Source organism: Mandrillus leucophaeus, unplaced genomic scaffold (assembly GCF_000951045.1).
Source record: "Mandrillus leucophaeus isolate KB7577 unplaced genomic scaffold, Mleu.le_1.0 Scaffold122, whole genome shotgun sequence".
In the NCBI taxonomy this organism is placed as follows: domain Eukaryota; kingdom Metazoa; phylum Chordata; class Mammalia; order Primates; family Cercopithecidae; genus Mandrillus; species Mandrillus leucophaeus.
In genome coordinates, this window is record NW_012100543.1 from 6,056,914 (window position 1) to 6,073,479 (window position 16,566).

The 16,566-nt window shown below is 40.6% G+C and overlaps 1 protein-coding gene across 2 annotated transcripts in view; it reads left to right on the top strand.

The window, feature by feature from the left end:
• The window catches only part of NBAS (neuroblastoma amplified sequence), a 466,664-nt gene that overhangs the window by 344,998 nt on the left and 105,100 nt on the right, over positions 1 to 16,566 (top strand). For both annotated transcript variants that reach the window (XR_001005077.1, XM_011971446.1), the window contains exons 42-44: positions 4,361 to 4,471; positions 14,429 to 14,679; positions 15,719 to 16,053. Coding sequence is in view for 1 of the 2 variants with exons in the window: in XM_011971446.1 (XP_011826836.1) it covers positions 4,361 to 4,471; positions 14,429 to 14,679; positions 15,719 to 16,053 (697 nt within the window). In the remaining variant the exon portion in view is untranslated. The remainder of the gene's footprint in view (positions 1 to 4,360; positions 4,472 to 14,428; positions 14,680 to 15,718; positions 16,054 to 16,566) is intronic.

Genomic DNA, 16,566 nt, shown 5'->3' on the forward strand with positions numbered 1-16,566 from the left:
GCTAGAAATCTCACTTTTCAAAGCACATGGCACTTTAATTTCTTCTTCAGTATGGTCAACTAGATACAATTGACTTGTCGTTCAGGGTAACTTTATCTGTCCTGGTCTTCTAGAGAAAGAGAAGCCAGCTGTTTTCCCTTTAGTCCCTTCCCCCTGTCAAGAGAAGAGCAGGCCTGTTGTGAGATGATCGCTCAGTTCAAGGCCCAGGCGGAGACCTTGCTTTCTCAATGTGGAATTCCCTTTGGTTTTAGTGCTGGTGTTTGCTTTTTGTTTTCATTGTTTAGGTGAAATGAGAAGTACTTACATGTTAGAAGTTGGGAAAGTGTGTTCATCCACAACAGTTATTAAGTAGAGATGTTTTGTTTTTAAGACCATAATTTACTGAGTGCTTATCATGGGCAAGGCACTATGCAAAGTGCTCTATAAACTTTGTATAAATGTCTTTTAATCCTCAAGGATAACCCTATGAGATAAAATCTTGTTATCCCTAGTTTATAGTTGAGAAAAATGGTGCTTAGGGACATCAAGTAACTGGCTGAGTTTCCATAGATGGTGAGAATCACAGCTGTGATTTTAACCTGGATCCATCGCAAAGCCTCACATCTTCACCACAGCACCGTATGCCTCCCCTACTACCCATTGCATTCTCAAGGAAGCAGTGGATGTGATTCAGTCTCTAGGCTTCCAGCCTTTGAAACTAAGGTTAAATTGTACCTACATTTAATGATTATTTTTCTCTCCTGACAACTTACTTTAAAATAGCAAAAATAATCTTGATTGTGGTAGTGGAGTATGTTATTTTTTATCATTATCATTTAAATCCTTGAGAAGGTGGCAAGCTTATCTTGGTTCTCTGTAATACTTTTATATTAGCCTGGACTTCTTTCTTATTAGAAGACACCCAAAATTCTCTTTAGAATAAGGCATGGCATAGAGAGATCAAAAGAAAAATAGCAGGAACAACCTATAGCTGGTCTCAATTAAGAAGAGAAATATGGAATTGTTTTTCTCTTCTCCTCTGTCCTTCCAGAGGTTCATAATTTCATAACGTCATTTAGTGTCCAATTTGAAAGTGACCTGAGAGTCCAACCTTCTGACTTTTAAGAAAAGGAATCAGAACTAGAGAGCTTTAAAGAGTTGCTCAAAGTCACACAGCCAGGAGTTGAGCTTGGGTTACTGAAGTCCAGTATGCTTTCGCTGGGGACATTTGGTAATCCTTGGTGCCATGTTCACGGTTTCTTAGAAGATGATTATCATGCAGAATAAAAACTTATAAGGCAAGGCATGCCTTATATCATCAGTTACATTTTGCTAGAGTTTTTGGCCTTTATTTTCTTTGTTAAGCATGCAGCTAGCATATGCTATTTGAACTATGTCCTAGAGAACAAATATATGCTTTTGATAAATATATAATAGAATCTTCTGTACAATCTGTTACTTAGAAAAATATACAGCAGTGTTTGAATGGCTTCTTTAAGATGCCTCAGAGTTTCCACCAGCTTGCTGCTTTCTTCTTCTGCTATGGAGTTGGGATGTCAATGTCTCCCACACAAGAATTCTTGAAGGATTCACATCCTTCCGTTTGCAGCATCACCTTCACTTGTACACAGTGTGACCATTCTTCCTTGTCTTTCTCACTGCATGTCCCTTTTCTTTTCTCTTCTCTTCTCTTCTCTTTTTTTTCTTTCCTTTCTTTTTTTTTTTTTTTTTTGAGACGCAGTCTCGCTGTGGCACCAGGCTGTAGGGCTATGGCAGGATCTTAGCTCACCACAACCTCCACCTCCTGGGTTGAAGTGATTATCCTGCCTCAGCCTCTCGAGTAGCTGGGACTACAGGTGCGTGCCACCATGCCCGGCTAATTTTTTGTATTTTTAATAGAGACACAGTTTCACCGTGTTAGCCAGGATGGTCTCAATCTCCTGACCTCGTGATCCACCCACCTCGGCCTCTCAAAGTGCTGGGGTTACAGGCGTGAGTCACTGCACCCAGCTGCGTGTCCATTTTCATGCCATTAGTTTTCTGTAAGTGCATTGTACCTGTCCTTTACTATCTGTATGTCTTAGGGAATACATTCTCAGGGGTCAGGCAGGGTAACTGTGAAGAGGGTATAACATAGTTTGGGTCCTTCCCACCTTTACCAAGAGATAAAGATATCAGCCCTTATTGAAAATGTCTTGTGCCTGGCAATGTGCCATACCCCCATAATAGAAAGAATGAATTAGTAATCGTCCCCTGTTCTCAAGGAATTCTCATTCCATGATGTGGAGGTAGGTAGTCAAATAAATACTTCAAGAAACAATTTCTAGGCCGGGTATGGTGGCTCACACCTGTAATCCCAGCACTTTGGGAGGCCAAGGCGAGAGGAATGCTTGAGACCGGGATTTTCAAGACCATCCCTGGCAACATAGCAAAGCCTTGTCTCTACCAAAGAAACAAAAACAAAAACAAACAAACAAAAAACTAGGTGTGGTCGTATGTTCCTGTAGTCCCAGCTACTTTGGAGGCTGAGGTGGGTGGGTGGGTGAATGGCTTGATCCTGGGAGGTCAAGGCTACAATGAGCCTTGATTGTAGTATTGCACTCCAGCCTGGAAGGCAGAGAAAGACCCTGTCTTCACCAAAAAAAAAAAAAAAAAAAAAAAAAAGAATTTCTAATTGACAATGACCTAATCCATGGGTTGACAAAGTTAATCCCAGCCTTCGTCTCTTTTATAACTCATGAACAAAGAATGATTTTAGCATTTTTTTTAAGGTTTTATAGTAACACAAAAACAAAAACAAAAGCCATAAAAAGAAGACTATGCCAGAGAGACTGGCAGTAAAGCCTGAAATATTGACTATATTACCTTTCCCAGAAAACGTTTGCCAGCCCCTGGCTATGCAAGCATATAAATGCCATGGTTTCCTTAGCCTGGGGAAATACAGTCTTAGCAGACTGACTTAATAGTAACAGGTTTCTCTTCTGTCTCTGTGTGTTCACCCACACCATTCTTCCAACTAAAAATTCCATCCTGCGTTTCTCTGCTGGAAAACAGGAGTCAGTCTTGCGGGAGTCTTTCTAAAACGGCCTTAATGTGAGTGCCCAGGACTGCTTTCTTGGAATTCTTTATAGGCCTAGAGATTCTCAAATCTGGTGATGTCATTCCCTGGTTTAAACTTTCCACGGACTCTTCATTGCCTGGAGAATGAGGCGCAGGTCCCCTAGCAGGCCTGAGGACCCAGTACGTGCCTCGCTTTAACCCTCGCTTTATCTCTCATCTCTGAGAAGCCCTCATTCTCTCAGAAGGCTCTTCTCCCTCCCACCCTCAGCTGGGTGTGTGTATAATTATCCTCCTAGTTGCAGTTCACATTGGTCACTTTCCGTTCTTGTGGAACTTCATGGTCTTCTCTTTTAGCTCTACCACCGCTATGTTTAATTGCTGGTTCACATCTCCTGTCTTCCACTAGGCTGTGGATTCCTCAAGAAAGATGCTTGTTTGTTTTTATTTCCTAAGGAGCTAGCACAATACCTGGCACAGGTAGAAAACATAGAAGTTTGTTAAGTGACTCATTGTGCTTTCTCAAATCTCTACCCCTAGACCAGGGATGCACTATGTTTTGATTGTAGGCTCCGGAGTCTAGTTCGTATCTTTTCAACCGCAGCACTGTGACGTTCTGACTGGACAGGTCTTGGCTGTGGGGGCTGCCTATGCAGAATGCTTGGGATGCCTACGCCAGGTGCTCAGGATGCAATGCGGGGCTGCCCATGCGCGGTGCTCGGGCTGCCTCCGTGGAGTGCTCGGAATGCCCGTGCGGGGCTGCCTACGGGGGTGCTCCAGATGTTTATGTGGGGATGCCTACCTGGGGATTCCTGGGATGTCTATGTGGGATGTCTGCGGGGTGCTCGGGATGCCTCCACGGGACTGCCTACACATGGTGCTGGGGGTGCCTACAGGGGGATGCCCACGTGGGTGCTCGAAATCCCTACTGGGGGATGCCTGTGTGGGACTATCGACGCAGAATGCTCAGCAGCACCCCTGGCCTCTACCCATGAGATGCTAGTAGTGCATCTGCCCCTTGCCCCACTTTTTATGCTCAAAATGTTTCCAGACATTGTCAAATGTCCCCTGGGGAACAACATCATGCACAGTTGAGAACTACTGGTCTAGACAAGTCCTTAGTAAATTGTAATGTACCACAGTGAAAAAGAGCATGACAATTCCTTGGAAGTACTTTTCCTGGACCACTGTGAACTGTCTTATTAAGGACCATACTGCTTGCACCCCTCTCACTGGAGAGCAGTCCTAATGAGCATTTTCGTTGCTGATTGAAGTCATGTGTTTCTCCTCTCTCCCTTCCTGGGCCTGATGGACATTTCTGCAGAACCCTAGAGGAAAGCGTCTACAGCATTGCTGTGTCTCTGGCACAACGTTACAGTGTCTCCCGCTGGGAAGTTTTTATGACCCATTTGGAGTTCCTCTTCACGGACAGTGGGTAAGCACACAGTTCATATATACGTTTATTTCCATGTCTTTCTTTAGAGTCTATTTTTGAAGAATCTCGAAGAAGTTGTAAAGTACAATTTTAGTTTTCCTTTCATCTACAGTGGACTAGTGTCTTGGTAAGTTCTTTCCTTTGATATATCTTTACCATTCATGGATGCATTCATTCAAATGTTTTTACTGAAAATTTTTTGTGTACTGGACTAAGTATTAGTCACTAGGGTTACAAGGATGAGCAAAAGCAGGCATCCTAGCTGTCTTGGAACTTATAGCCTACAGTGGGAGACAGATGATAATTGAATAATGACATAAGCAAATGTGAAATTAAAACTCTGAAAAGTACTGTATAATAGAGCTCAATTAGAGGGTTTGGCATAGTTAGCAGAGGCTTTTCCCAGGAAGTAACACTTACTTAAGCAGGACTTAAATATTGGGTTGGAGTTAACTACACAAGTAGAAGGGAACCATTTTCTAGGTAGACAATACAGTAAGTTCAAAGGCCCTTTGATTAGGAAGAGATGGACAGTGTTGGTGAGGTGCAAGGATTTGTGTGGAACATGGTGTGAGATGAGACTGGGACAAGGCATAGGAGCCAGGCTGTACGGCAAGGTCATGGAGGCCCTAGCGAGGGCTTTTGACTTCTTCCTGAGAATAATAAATAGAAGGCTAGGATAATAGAAGGTTAGTTAAGGATTCTGGTGAACAAGGACATAATATGACCAGATTTTGCATTTCGATAAGATCACTTTGGCTACTGTGTTGAAAGATTTTAGGAAAGTTAGAGTGGACATATGTGACCAGTTAGGGAGCTATTGTGGTAACAGACGGCATGACAAGTGACCATTGCTTGGAGTAGGGATTTGAGGTACAGAAAAGGAGGCCAGAATGGGTTTTAGAGATACTTACAAGGGGAAATAGATAGTACTTAATATATTGGTTAATAACGATAAACTAGATATGAGGGTGAGTAAAAGGGGAGGTGTCGCGATGCACCCCTAGGTTCTTACTTGTTCACCTGCTAGATGGTGGCATTACTCAGTGAGATAGGAAGCACCCAGTGAGGTAAGGCATTTTGAGGGGAGTGTGAGGAAAAGGCAAGAGAGGTCGGGCACCGTGGCTCACGCCTGTAATCCCAACACTTTGGGAGGCCACAACAGGTAGATCACTTAAGGTCAGGAGTTTGAGACCAGCCTGGCCAACATGGAGAAACCCTGTCTCTACTAAAAATACAAAAATTAGCTGGGCATGGTGGCAGGCTCCTCTTTAATCCCAGCTACTCGGGAGGTTGAGGCAAGAGAATAGCTTGAACCCAGGAGATGGAGGTTGAAGTGAGCAGAGATCATGCCATTGCACTCCAACCTAGGCAACAGAGCACAAGACTTTGTCTCCAAGAAAAAAAAAAAAGGAAAGAAAAAAATAGACAAGGGAATGAGGAAATTAAACATATTGAAACAGTCAAGAGAAAAGGCCAAGTCAGCAGTTGGATCTTATAGATCTGGGGTTCAAATGGAGCTAGAAATACTAACTGGGGAGTCATAAGCACATAGATGAGAAATAAGTGATGTTGTGGATGTGCTTGGGGAAGGAACAGAGAGTGAGGAAAGGAGAAAGCTTGCAGCAGTGCTTGAACTCTTCCACATGTAAAATGGTAAAGGAAGAGCTGCTAAAAAAAGGGTCAGAAAGAGAGCAGCAGGAGAGGTAGATAAGAGGGAAAACAGGAATCTTATTTTAGGGAAGCCATGGGAAGAAAGAGTTTAAAGAAGGGGAGTGAGTATTGAGTGGGGTGAAATCCTGCTGAATGGTCAAGAAATGCTATTTTTAGCACCTTTAATTTTTATTAAACACTTAGAAATTTTAACATTTCCTTTTTAAGTATTAAATTGCTACATGGGAGATAATGTTATCTATGATAAATATTGCATGGATGTCATCATTTTTGAGGCACAGTAATATGTTCAAATAAATATTTCTTATGATTGGCATTTAAAAATATCCTGGCATTTTATTAAATATCTTTTTTTTTCATTGAATGTTATGTAAAAGGGTGTTGTATCTGTACAAACAGGATGCTTCCTTGGTCTCTGAATATGTTATAAATTATCAGACAGTCGAGTGATGTGCAAGACTGTTCCTGGCATATCATTATACCTGATAGCACTGTGATTATGCAGATGCACGGCAATTACAAAAGCAGGAAATCATTACCTCCTGGCATCATCACTTGTGAGTGGCAAAGCACTTAATATTGATTTAGTAATTGGTGTTAGGTGCTGCCTATTCTTTACTTAAAAGGCAGCTGTTTGCCTTACTATTTAATCTAGCTTGGTAACATAGAAATCAGCCTTGTTAATACAATAGAAATCGCCCAACATTTATTTATTGAGTGAGTGCCACTGGGAAGTTACAAGAGAAATAATGTTGTTTGTTTTAGGGTTTTGTTTTACTGTTCCTTTAAAAAGTAATTTTTTCCCCTGTAAAGTTCTTTTTCTCATAATTGTGAGAAAGGTTTCGGAGGTTATCACCTGCATCAGCACATTTGCGGATAAGTGTACACAGAGAGGGTTGGGTGAAATACCATTATATAGCAGATGAATCGTAAGCCTTAAAATCAAAATAGCTAGATCAAACAAATCCTATTGGTGTCACTTCTAGGTGTGTGTCCATGGGCAAGATAATTCCCTTCTCTGAAGCTCATTTTCCTCCACTTTAAGCAAGGAGTAATACGAATTAAATTATTTTATGGTAAAATATCTAACCTGTAGCACCTGACACATGATCACAACTTCATTAATGGAAGATTTTCCTGGAATTTCACTCTTGTCAGAGATAATTCTCATAAACACATATGTTTTTGAGTTGCTGGACTCTTTTTTCCCCCATTTCTTGCTGTTTTGCTTTGTTTTGTTTTAATGTCCTGCTAGTTTTAAATAGCAGTGATGGCTTTGGGTAGCCATGAATGCCTAGAATCACTTCCAACTAGCAGACACTGGCTCTCTCAGCCTCTTGGTTCCACTGGGGCATGTTGAGCCCCCCAGACTCAAGGCTGCTTTGTCACTCATTACAGACTTAGTAGCCATCTTCAGCTCTGGGCTATTCTAGACATGTCGGTGGATTTTTATAGACAATAGTAACTACCAGAGTACCTGTGGCCTATTGATGACAGCATGGGTTTTGTAGTCAGATCAAGTTTCCAGATCCAAGTCTACTGCCCATAGCCACCATCCATGTAGCCTAGACCATGTTTCTTAATCCTCTTGAGTCACTATTTTCTAGGTTACAAGGGTCATTATCCTCACCTTAGAGGGTTGTGAAGATTAGAGAAAATCTGTGGAAAGTGTATAACCGAGTAGCTCTTTTAAATTTGTATTAGTCCATTCTCACACTGCTATGAAGAAATACCTGAGATTGGGTAATTTACAAAGAAAAGAGGTTTCATTGACTCAGTTCCACACGGCTGGGAAGGCCTCAGAAAACTCTCACCAATCATGGTGAAAGACGAAGGGGCAGGGAGGCAGGAAGAAGTGCCAAGCAAATGGAGAAAAGCCCCTTATACAACCATCAGATCTCATGAGAACTCACTCACTGTCCTGAGAACAGCATGGGGGTAACCATCCTCATGATTCAGTCACCTCTCACCGCTTTCCTCCCACAACATGTGGGGATTATGGGAACTATAATTCAAGATGAGATTTGGGTGGGGACGCAACCAAACTATATCAAGGCTATTATGTTTTTTTGGTGCTATTCTTGTTAATTCTGCCGATTTGATTAGTACCTTTCAGTTTTGGACGCAGGGTCATTTTGAAATGCAGAGGCTGCTTCTGGCTGATGTAATAGTACTACATTTATTCATCAAATGTTGTTATTATTACTTAGTATCTTTGTATTCCAAGCATAATGTTAAGTGCTGAACAAGACAGACACATCCTTGCCCTAATGGAGCTTATATTCTAATAGGGAACCCTCCCCCATCACCCTGACCCCCACAAAAGCTGCTGAAAAGCAAGTTACATGTTGTAGTAAGTACCATAAAGGAAATGCACACGAAGTAGGCCTTCCAAGGGGAAGGCCTCTCTTGGATGTGAAGAGGAAGGAGCTGACTACTGAAGAGGAATGGAGAAAAGGGCATTCCAGACCATGAGAAAAGAAGGCCTGGACAGTTCTTGTGTTTTTGAGTAACTAAAGAAAGACCATTGTGGTTGGGATAGAGTAAGCAAAGGAGAACTAAACTGAGGACAGAACATATCTTTATACTGCCAGACTTGGTAACACCTTCCATCTTTTCCCTTCTTATTTAGACAGCAGATTTCAAGGCCAAACATCCTATGCTTTGGTTTCACTCTAATATCTACTTTTTGGTCACTCAAGTGGTTATACAAGTGATTTATTTTGGTTGCCAGAGATCATAATACTATTTTCTTCAATGTTGGTTAGTTTACTATTGTTTCCTTCAGACACATGGGAGGGGTCCCAGGTCATCGGGACTGTGAATATGCTGTGCTGTTTACCAGAGCTGATTTCATATTCTCTAGTAGGATTATTTTGGTCCCAGATGCAAGAATGGGTAAGAACAAGGTCTGTCTGAGTAGAGATGAGTAAACTATAATGCATCCGCCTTACCTTTTTCTGAATTGAAACAGAAGATAGAATTTCTGCCTGAAGGTTACTATTGTTCAGGTGGGTTTGTGTCCAGGTTGCTACCCTGTAAAGAATTCTAAATTCTGGCCTTTATGTCCCATGGCGCCCGGTCCCATCAACCCCCAAGGGCTGAGGAGTGCAGGCGCCGTTCGGGACTGGCAGGCAGCTCCACCTGCAGCCCTGGTGCAAGATCCACTAGGTGAAGGCACCTGGGCTCCTGAGTCTGGTGGGGACTTGGGGAACTTTTATGTCTAGCTAAGGGATCATAAACGCATCAATCAGCACTCTGCGTCTAGCTCAGGGATTGTAAATACACCAATCAGTACTCTGTATCCAGCTAACCTAGTGGGGACTTAGAGAACTTTTATGTCTAGCTCTCTGCGTCTAGCTAAAGGATTGTAAACGCACCAGTCAGCACCCTGGGTCTATCTAGCTCAGGGTTTGTAAATGCACCAATCAGTACTCTGTATCTAGCTAACCTAGTGGGGACTTGGAGAACTTTTATGTCTAGCTAGAGGATTGTAAATGCACCAATCAGCACTCGGTCAAAACGAACCAATCAGTTCTCTGTAAAATGGACCAATCAGCCCTCTGTAAAATGGACCGATCAGCAGGATGTGGGTGGGGCCAGATAAGGGAATAAAAGCAGGCTGCCCCAGCCGGTTGGCGACTATCCTTTGGGGTCCCCTTCGGTAGTGTGGATGCTTTGTTTTTTCGCTCTTTGCGATAACTGTTGCTGCTGCTTAGACTTTGGGTCCACGCTGCCTTTATGAGCTGTAACACTCACCGGAAAGGTCTGCAGGTTCACTTCTGTCAGCGAGACCCGAACCCACCAGAAGGAAGAAGCTCCAGACACATCTAAACGTCTGAAGGAACAAACTCTGGACACGCCATCTTTAAGAACTGTAACACTCACCGCGAGGGTCCGTGGTTTCATTCTTGAAGTCAACGAGACCAAGAACCCACCAATTACAGACACAATGTGAAGTATATATATATAGACAAGTTAGAATTGACATTCTATGAGAAATTAAAAGGCTTTAGGGATACCACAGGTTGTCCTTACAGAAGAGACAAAACCTATTCGTATGACCTTCAACATTCTCACTCTGTTGCTGTCATAAAACATTTCATAAAAGAACTACTGAATATCAGCATGATGAGAAATAGACTCTAAGATACTCTTTATTGATTCTCTCATCGACTCCCTGGGTGTTTTTGAAAAGTTAGTTAAATTCCATTCTTCAGTTTGCAGACACTTGGCCAAAATGTTGGCAAAACTAAAAAATGCCATAATTATCTTTTTTTTTTTTTTTTTTTTTGAGACGGAGTCTCGCTCTGTCGCCCAGGCTGGAGTGCAGTGGCCGGATCTCAGCTCACTGCAAGCTCCGCCCCCCGGGTTCACGCCATTCTCCTGCCTCAGCCTCCCGAGTAGCTGGGACTACTTGACCACGTTTTCTTTGAGTAATCACATATTCAGCTGTCAGGCAGCATTATGGATCAAGTGGTACATCAAGATCATCCTGAGGCGTTTGTGTGCTGAGTTATTGGATTGACTTCCTCAGGCAGGAGCAGTTGTGATTTGGAGGACAGAATGTCTTGTTGTTCGGTAGTGAGTGGTGAGGCCACTGTTCACCAGCAGTGATGGTTATTCACGTGGATTCATAGATCTTCATGCTTTTAGGGTTAGTCTTTGGGGAAAATGCTTACAAGCCACTGCAGCTGAACTGTGCCCAACATAAAATTTCAGCGTGAAAATATCAGCTTCATTGCTTTATTGAGTAGAAGCAGAAAGCCGGACTTGAAAGACCCAACTCGGAATCAGTCTCCATCTCTTACTAGTTATGTAATTTTTGTCTGAGCCTCAGCTTCCTTCAGAGAATAGGAATATTTAGACCTTTTGCAGAGGGTTACTATGAATGTTAATGAGGTAATAGAAACAAGAGTGCTGGTAGGTTATCTGTACATTTTCACTTCCAGTCCTTCCTCATCCTCTTTATTCTGTCTTCGTCCTTTCCCAGCAGCCTTCTCCCTTCTCCCATTCACCTTCTTCCTTCTTGCCTCCTCCTTCCTCTTTCCTTCTCCCTTCAGTGAGCTAATGAATTTTTGTAATCACTCAGTCTCAGCTGAGTAAAGAAAAATGTGTTTAAATAAATTTGTTTTTCTTATACAAATAAAAGTCCTTTGAATACATGATGTTCTTGAATCACATTTTTGGGTGACTGACATCTGGAAGCCATTACAGAACACCTTATTCATGAGATTAGTACTAATAATTTATTTCTGTGCATTGAGTACAACTAATGCTGGCTGCTTCTGTTAATCGCTGAAAGTTAAATATGCACTATGTATATAAGCTGCTTTATAACTAAAACTTGGTTCAGGAAAAATCACTTAAGCAGGTTTGAAGGGTAATCATTAATTTGATTAGTGAAAAGACCACAATGGTTTCTTGGTATTGCTTTCTACTCTTTTAAATATGGGTTCTTTGGAATTTTTTTCTAAACAAAGATTTCAAAGAAAGATTTCCCTTTTCTGGTTCCAAAGGGAAGATAACAGCTTCTTTCAATGGAAATGATTAAAATGAGTTATTGATTACTGGCATCTATAAAAGATCTTAGCACCTTGTAATTTACTGAAAAGGGACGTTTGGGTATTTATCATGTGTCAGTAAAGGTATTCCAGTATCTGTCTTGACAAGATAATTAGGTAAAATTGCACAGCAGGCAAACTAAATTGTAGGCACAGAAGAATAAGTGAGTGGGCAAGAGGGAAAGTAATGTGGATGGAGAGAGACTATATTCATAATCAAGTCAAACACAGATGAACTAAAGCTGTTATGATATAGTCATTGTCCATTTTGTAGATGAGTCTGTCTTGAATACTTGGTTTATCAAGGTGTTATGAATGAAGTATGACAGGAGAACTCTTTTCGGTTATTGCTGCTGGGAGAGAGAACTCATGTCTGTGTTGCAGAAGGAATCCTGGTTTTGAAGCGGTTGTTGACACGGGTGCTTGACCTTGATGGTTGCTTTATGATGTCCTGAGCAGTTGTGTATTTTGAATCCAGACAGATCTGGACTCTTTGTCTTAGACAAGTCATATAACCTCTCTAAATGACAATTTCTCATCTGTAAGTTGATAATTACCCAACTTTAACTTAGCAAGAAAGTAATCAGCATGATAAATATAAATTTGTTTTCTCTCCTCCGTTTGGCATGTTGTTCTGCCTGCAAATCTTTGTCAATAAGATTCCTTTTATTGCGACTACACAGTTTCTTACTCACTTCCTTACTACATTGTTTTCAGACTTCATTTGGAAATTATGAAGGAACATCAGAAATTCTGTGATTCACTGTCTCATACTACTGTGTGTACACTATCTTTCAGAGATGATGGTATTCTTTGAATAGTGATAGTATCAAGAATATTTTCGACCACCCAGCTATTTATATTCACTGTTCCGTGTACAGGCCCTTTTGCTTTCTTGATACTTCTGTTCACATTATTTCTGCTTAATTTCTTCCTACAATGCCAAATTCAAGTGCTTCTTTCAGTAAGCCTTCCATTATCATTGATTTCTACATCCTCTGCAGTCACAGCTTTTAGTGATCCTACTCTTAATTGGACTATAATTGTGTGCCCTTTGTCAGGTGATACTGTTGTTTTGCATCATTATTTAACTGTAAGTATTTATAACTCAACTGGATTTTCAAACTTGGATGGGAGCTCTATGCTGTAAGTCTTTATGTCCTCCCCAGTTCTGAGCACAGTGCCTTCTACTTAGAGGACACCAAAGTTTTTGCTCATGCACTCATCTATTTAGCATTCACAAGACATATATTGAATGTTTCCCTTGTGCCACACACTGGTTCTTAGTATTGAGAAACTAGAGATTCAGATGATGTAATAAGGTCTATGCCATCAAGCAGCACAGTCTAGTAAGGGAGATGGACAAGGTAATAAGTAGTTAAAATACGTTATGAGTAACAGAATAGAAGGATATTCAGCACGTGCCGATAGCTCAGAGGAGGCAGTGAGAGAAATTTTTATAGACTGGGGACATATTTATAGATAGAGATATTCTTGTAAATGTTTGCACTGTATCTGAATGGAAAAATAAGGTTTTTCTTGAAGCAAAAGTAAAAAGACCAGTTTTTAAAAATTACTTGATGCTTTGACTTTATAGATTACCCTTTTTATCCCAAGTGTTGTCACATTCTCCTAAAAGTTTTAAAACATGATTTATACTAACTTTATCTACATAAACCAAAAACATGTATTTTGGCACTTTCAATAAACAAATTGTCATATTTCAGAGGAGCTGCTTTAGAACTTTTTGAAGCCTAACTTTGTTGCTGCCCAAGGTCTCACTTACTGCCCCCAGATGCTTCCGTTGCTGCTTCCAAGAACCCTAGAACCTGGACACTTCTGTGAGTGCAGGGCTGCCTGAAGGACTCTTACAATTAGAGAGTGTGAAACTCATCACGTAAGGGGCATTGAGATTATACTAGACCAGAGGTTCTGTCCAGATTCTGTCCAGGGAGAAGCGCAAGACCAAAATTAACCCCCTCCTTTCCCCTTCTAAAAGTACAAACCAATCAACCAAGCAAAAATACCTTAATTTTTCTTTTCCCAAGAGTTTAACTTTAAATGACTTTTTAAAATTAGATTACAAAGACATCTAAGTTAGGATGAAAGTATTAAGATATGTGTTTTATTTAAGTAGCATTACTGCAGATAACCCAAGTGAAAGTTTAATTATCCCTTTTTTTCTATTTTTCTTTTATCTGAACACAGCATAAAATTTGGGTTTATTGAATATTCATTCAAGACTCTTGCATGTAAATCTTAAGCCTAAAAGTTTAGGGTTTTTTCTGTATCATTTCCTAAATTCCTGAAATAATAAGCCTGTTTCTGTTTCTGTGAAGAAGCATAGATTTTAAACCCTTTTAATGACGTGAATACGTGATTAAGAGTGGACGCTGACAGATGTTAGTTTATTTCCTAGCTGGGAGACATCAGACAGCTTTCCCAACTTCTGGAACTTGAAGGAAAGCCTACTTCACAGGGTTGCTGTAGACCCCTGTGAGACAACATGACGAGTGTGTAGTCAGTTAAATGTTAGTAGGCATCTGACACATTTGTTTCCCTTTATTCAGGCTGATTGGGTTCTGATGATGGTTCACTGTCTTTGAGTAGGCAGGAAGAAGGGAGCTATAAGAAGTAGTGTTTCTTCCTTGGTTAAAAAAAAAATCACTTTAATAAAGGAACAAAATCTTAACACAGTTCCTTTGGCTCTTAATTTCAGTTTGTCCACACTAGAAATTGAAAATAGAGCCCAAGACCTTCATCTCTTTGAGACTTTGAAGACTGATCCGGAAGCCTTTCACCAGCACATGGTCAAGTATATTTACCCCACTATTGGTGGCTTTGATCACGAAAGGCTGCTGTATTATTTCACTCTTCTGCAAAACTGTGGCTGTGCAGATTTGGGGAACTATGCCATTAAACCAGAAACCCACATTCGGCTGCTGAAGAAGTTTAAGGTTGTTGCAGCAGGTAGGATGATTGTTTCCCTGCTTGAATTCATTCTTTTAAATTAAATCTGGGGATTAATTTTCTGTACACAATCCTGTTCATGCATTATGGTTGGCAGAGCTCTGAAACCACAGAATTTTGAAGCTAATTGACTTAGTTATTGTATTTCCAACTCTTTCACTTATGATTGAGGGAATTAAATACCAGAAAAAGTAAGAAACCTATTGGAAGTCGCACAGTGACTTATGGTAGACCTGGTACTAAAATCCAAAGTTTTGGACTTCCGCTCCAGGATTTTTCCCTACTCCCATTGGTTATATTTTATGTATATAAAAGGCAAGGCCAAGACACTTTAAACAGGCAGTTCAGCAGAATTTCATTCCACTGGAGCCTATATGATTAAAATATGCATGGAACACTTAAAATAAGAGCCTTCGAATTTTTGTGAAATTGTGGAAATCTTTAGAATGGTCTTTATGCTCATAACTAAGAAATTAAACCCCTTAAAACCTCTTAAATTTTTATACTTTATAATTTGCAAGGCACATTCAAATCTATGTTTGTTTGATATTCATAATAATCGGGAGAGTTCCCTTCAGTTTATCAGTTGTTTTCTGAATAATCAAATGAGACACTGGCCTAGACACAGAGGATAAGGGAATAAGAGTCAATCCTTGCCTTCAAATAACTAGTGAAATGCCAGATAAATAACAAAGGAATGTAATGCAGTTTAGTGAATGCACTGATAGAAGAAAACATAGGTGCTACAGGGCATTCCAAAGGCATGGAGATATTGTCATCTCTACTGTATAAACAAGGAAATGGAGGCACACAGAAGATGAATAGCCAATCTGGGGGATCACACAGCCAAATAAGTTTCAGGCTGTGACTGGAACTCAGATCTCCTGATCTTTCTAATAGAAAACCTCAACTAGCTACTATAGCTAAGTTGATAAATCTTTGCATTCAGACATACAGAGGGCTATGTGTGTGTGTTTGAAAGTGCCTATATATTTACATTGGAGTGAACCGCTTACCTACTTTCTTTTTTTTCTGGTAGGTCTTAATTACAAAAAGCTGACAGATGAAAACATGAGTCCTCTTGAAGCATTGGAGCCGGTTCTTTCAAGTCAAAATATTTTATCTATTTCCAAACTTGTTCCCAAAATCCCTGAAAAGGATGGACGGATGCTTTCCCCAAGCTCTCTGTACACCATCTGGTTACAGAAGTTGTTCTGGACTGGAGACCCTCATCTCATTAAACAAGTCCCAGGCTCTTCACCGGAGTGGCTTCATGCCTATGATGTCTGCATGAAGTACTTTGATCGTCTTCACCCAGGTGACCTCATCACTGTGGTAGATGCAGTTACGTTTTCTCCAAAAGCTGTGACCAAGGTAAACAAAAAGATACTTGAAAGTGGTTTGAGCACATTAGAAGAAATGAAAATTGCTCCTACATTCTGTAGATTTTATTTTTATTTCCTTTCTTGAAATGGAAAATAATTACATGTTGGCTTTTTAAAAAGTTTTTATTTGCTATGAAGGAGGCATTTTAATTGGGAAGTTGTTTTTCTCTATTACAGATATAAAAATATGCTAAAATAGAGGTGACTCTTCACATTTACATATATACTTAGAACATGTTACAGTTCTCATGTCACTTTATAGTAAATATGCCATTCTGTTCTTTCCAGTTGACAAATGTAAAGGAGCCCCAGTGCCCAACCCAGATTACCTGCATTGGAAACCAGGCTAACAACTTAGCTTGGGTTAACCTGAGTCTTTAAAAAAGTTATTGGCCGGGCATAGTGGCTCAAGCCTGTAATCCCAGCACTTTGGGAGGCTGAGGCGAGCAGATTACTTGAGGTTAGGAGTTTGAGACCAGCTTGGCCAACATGGCGAAACCCC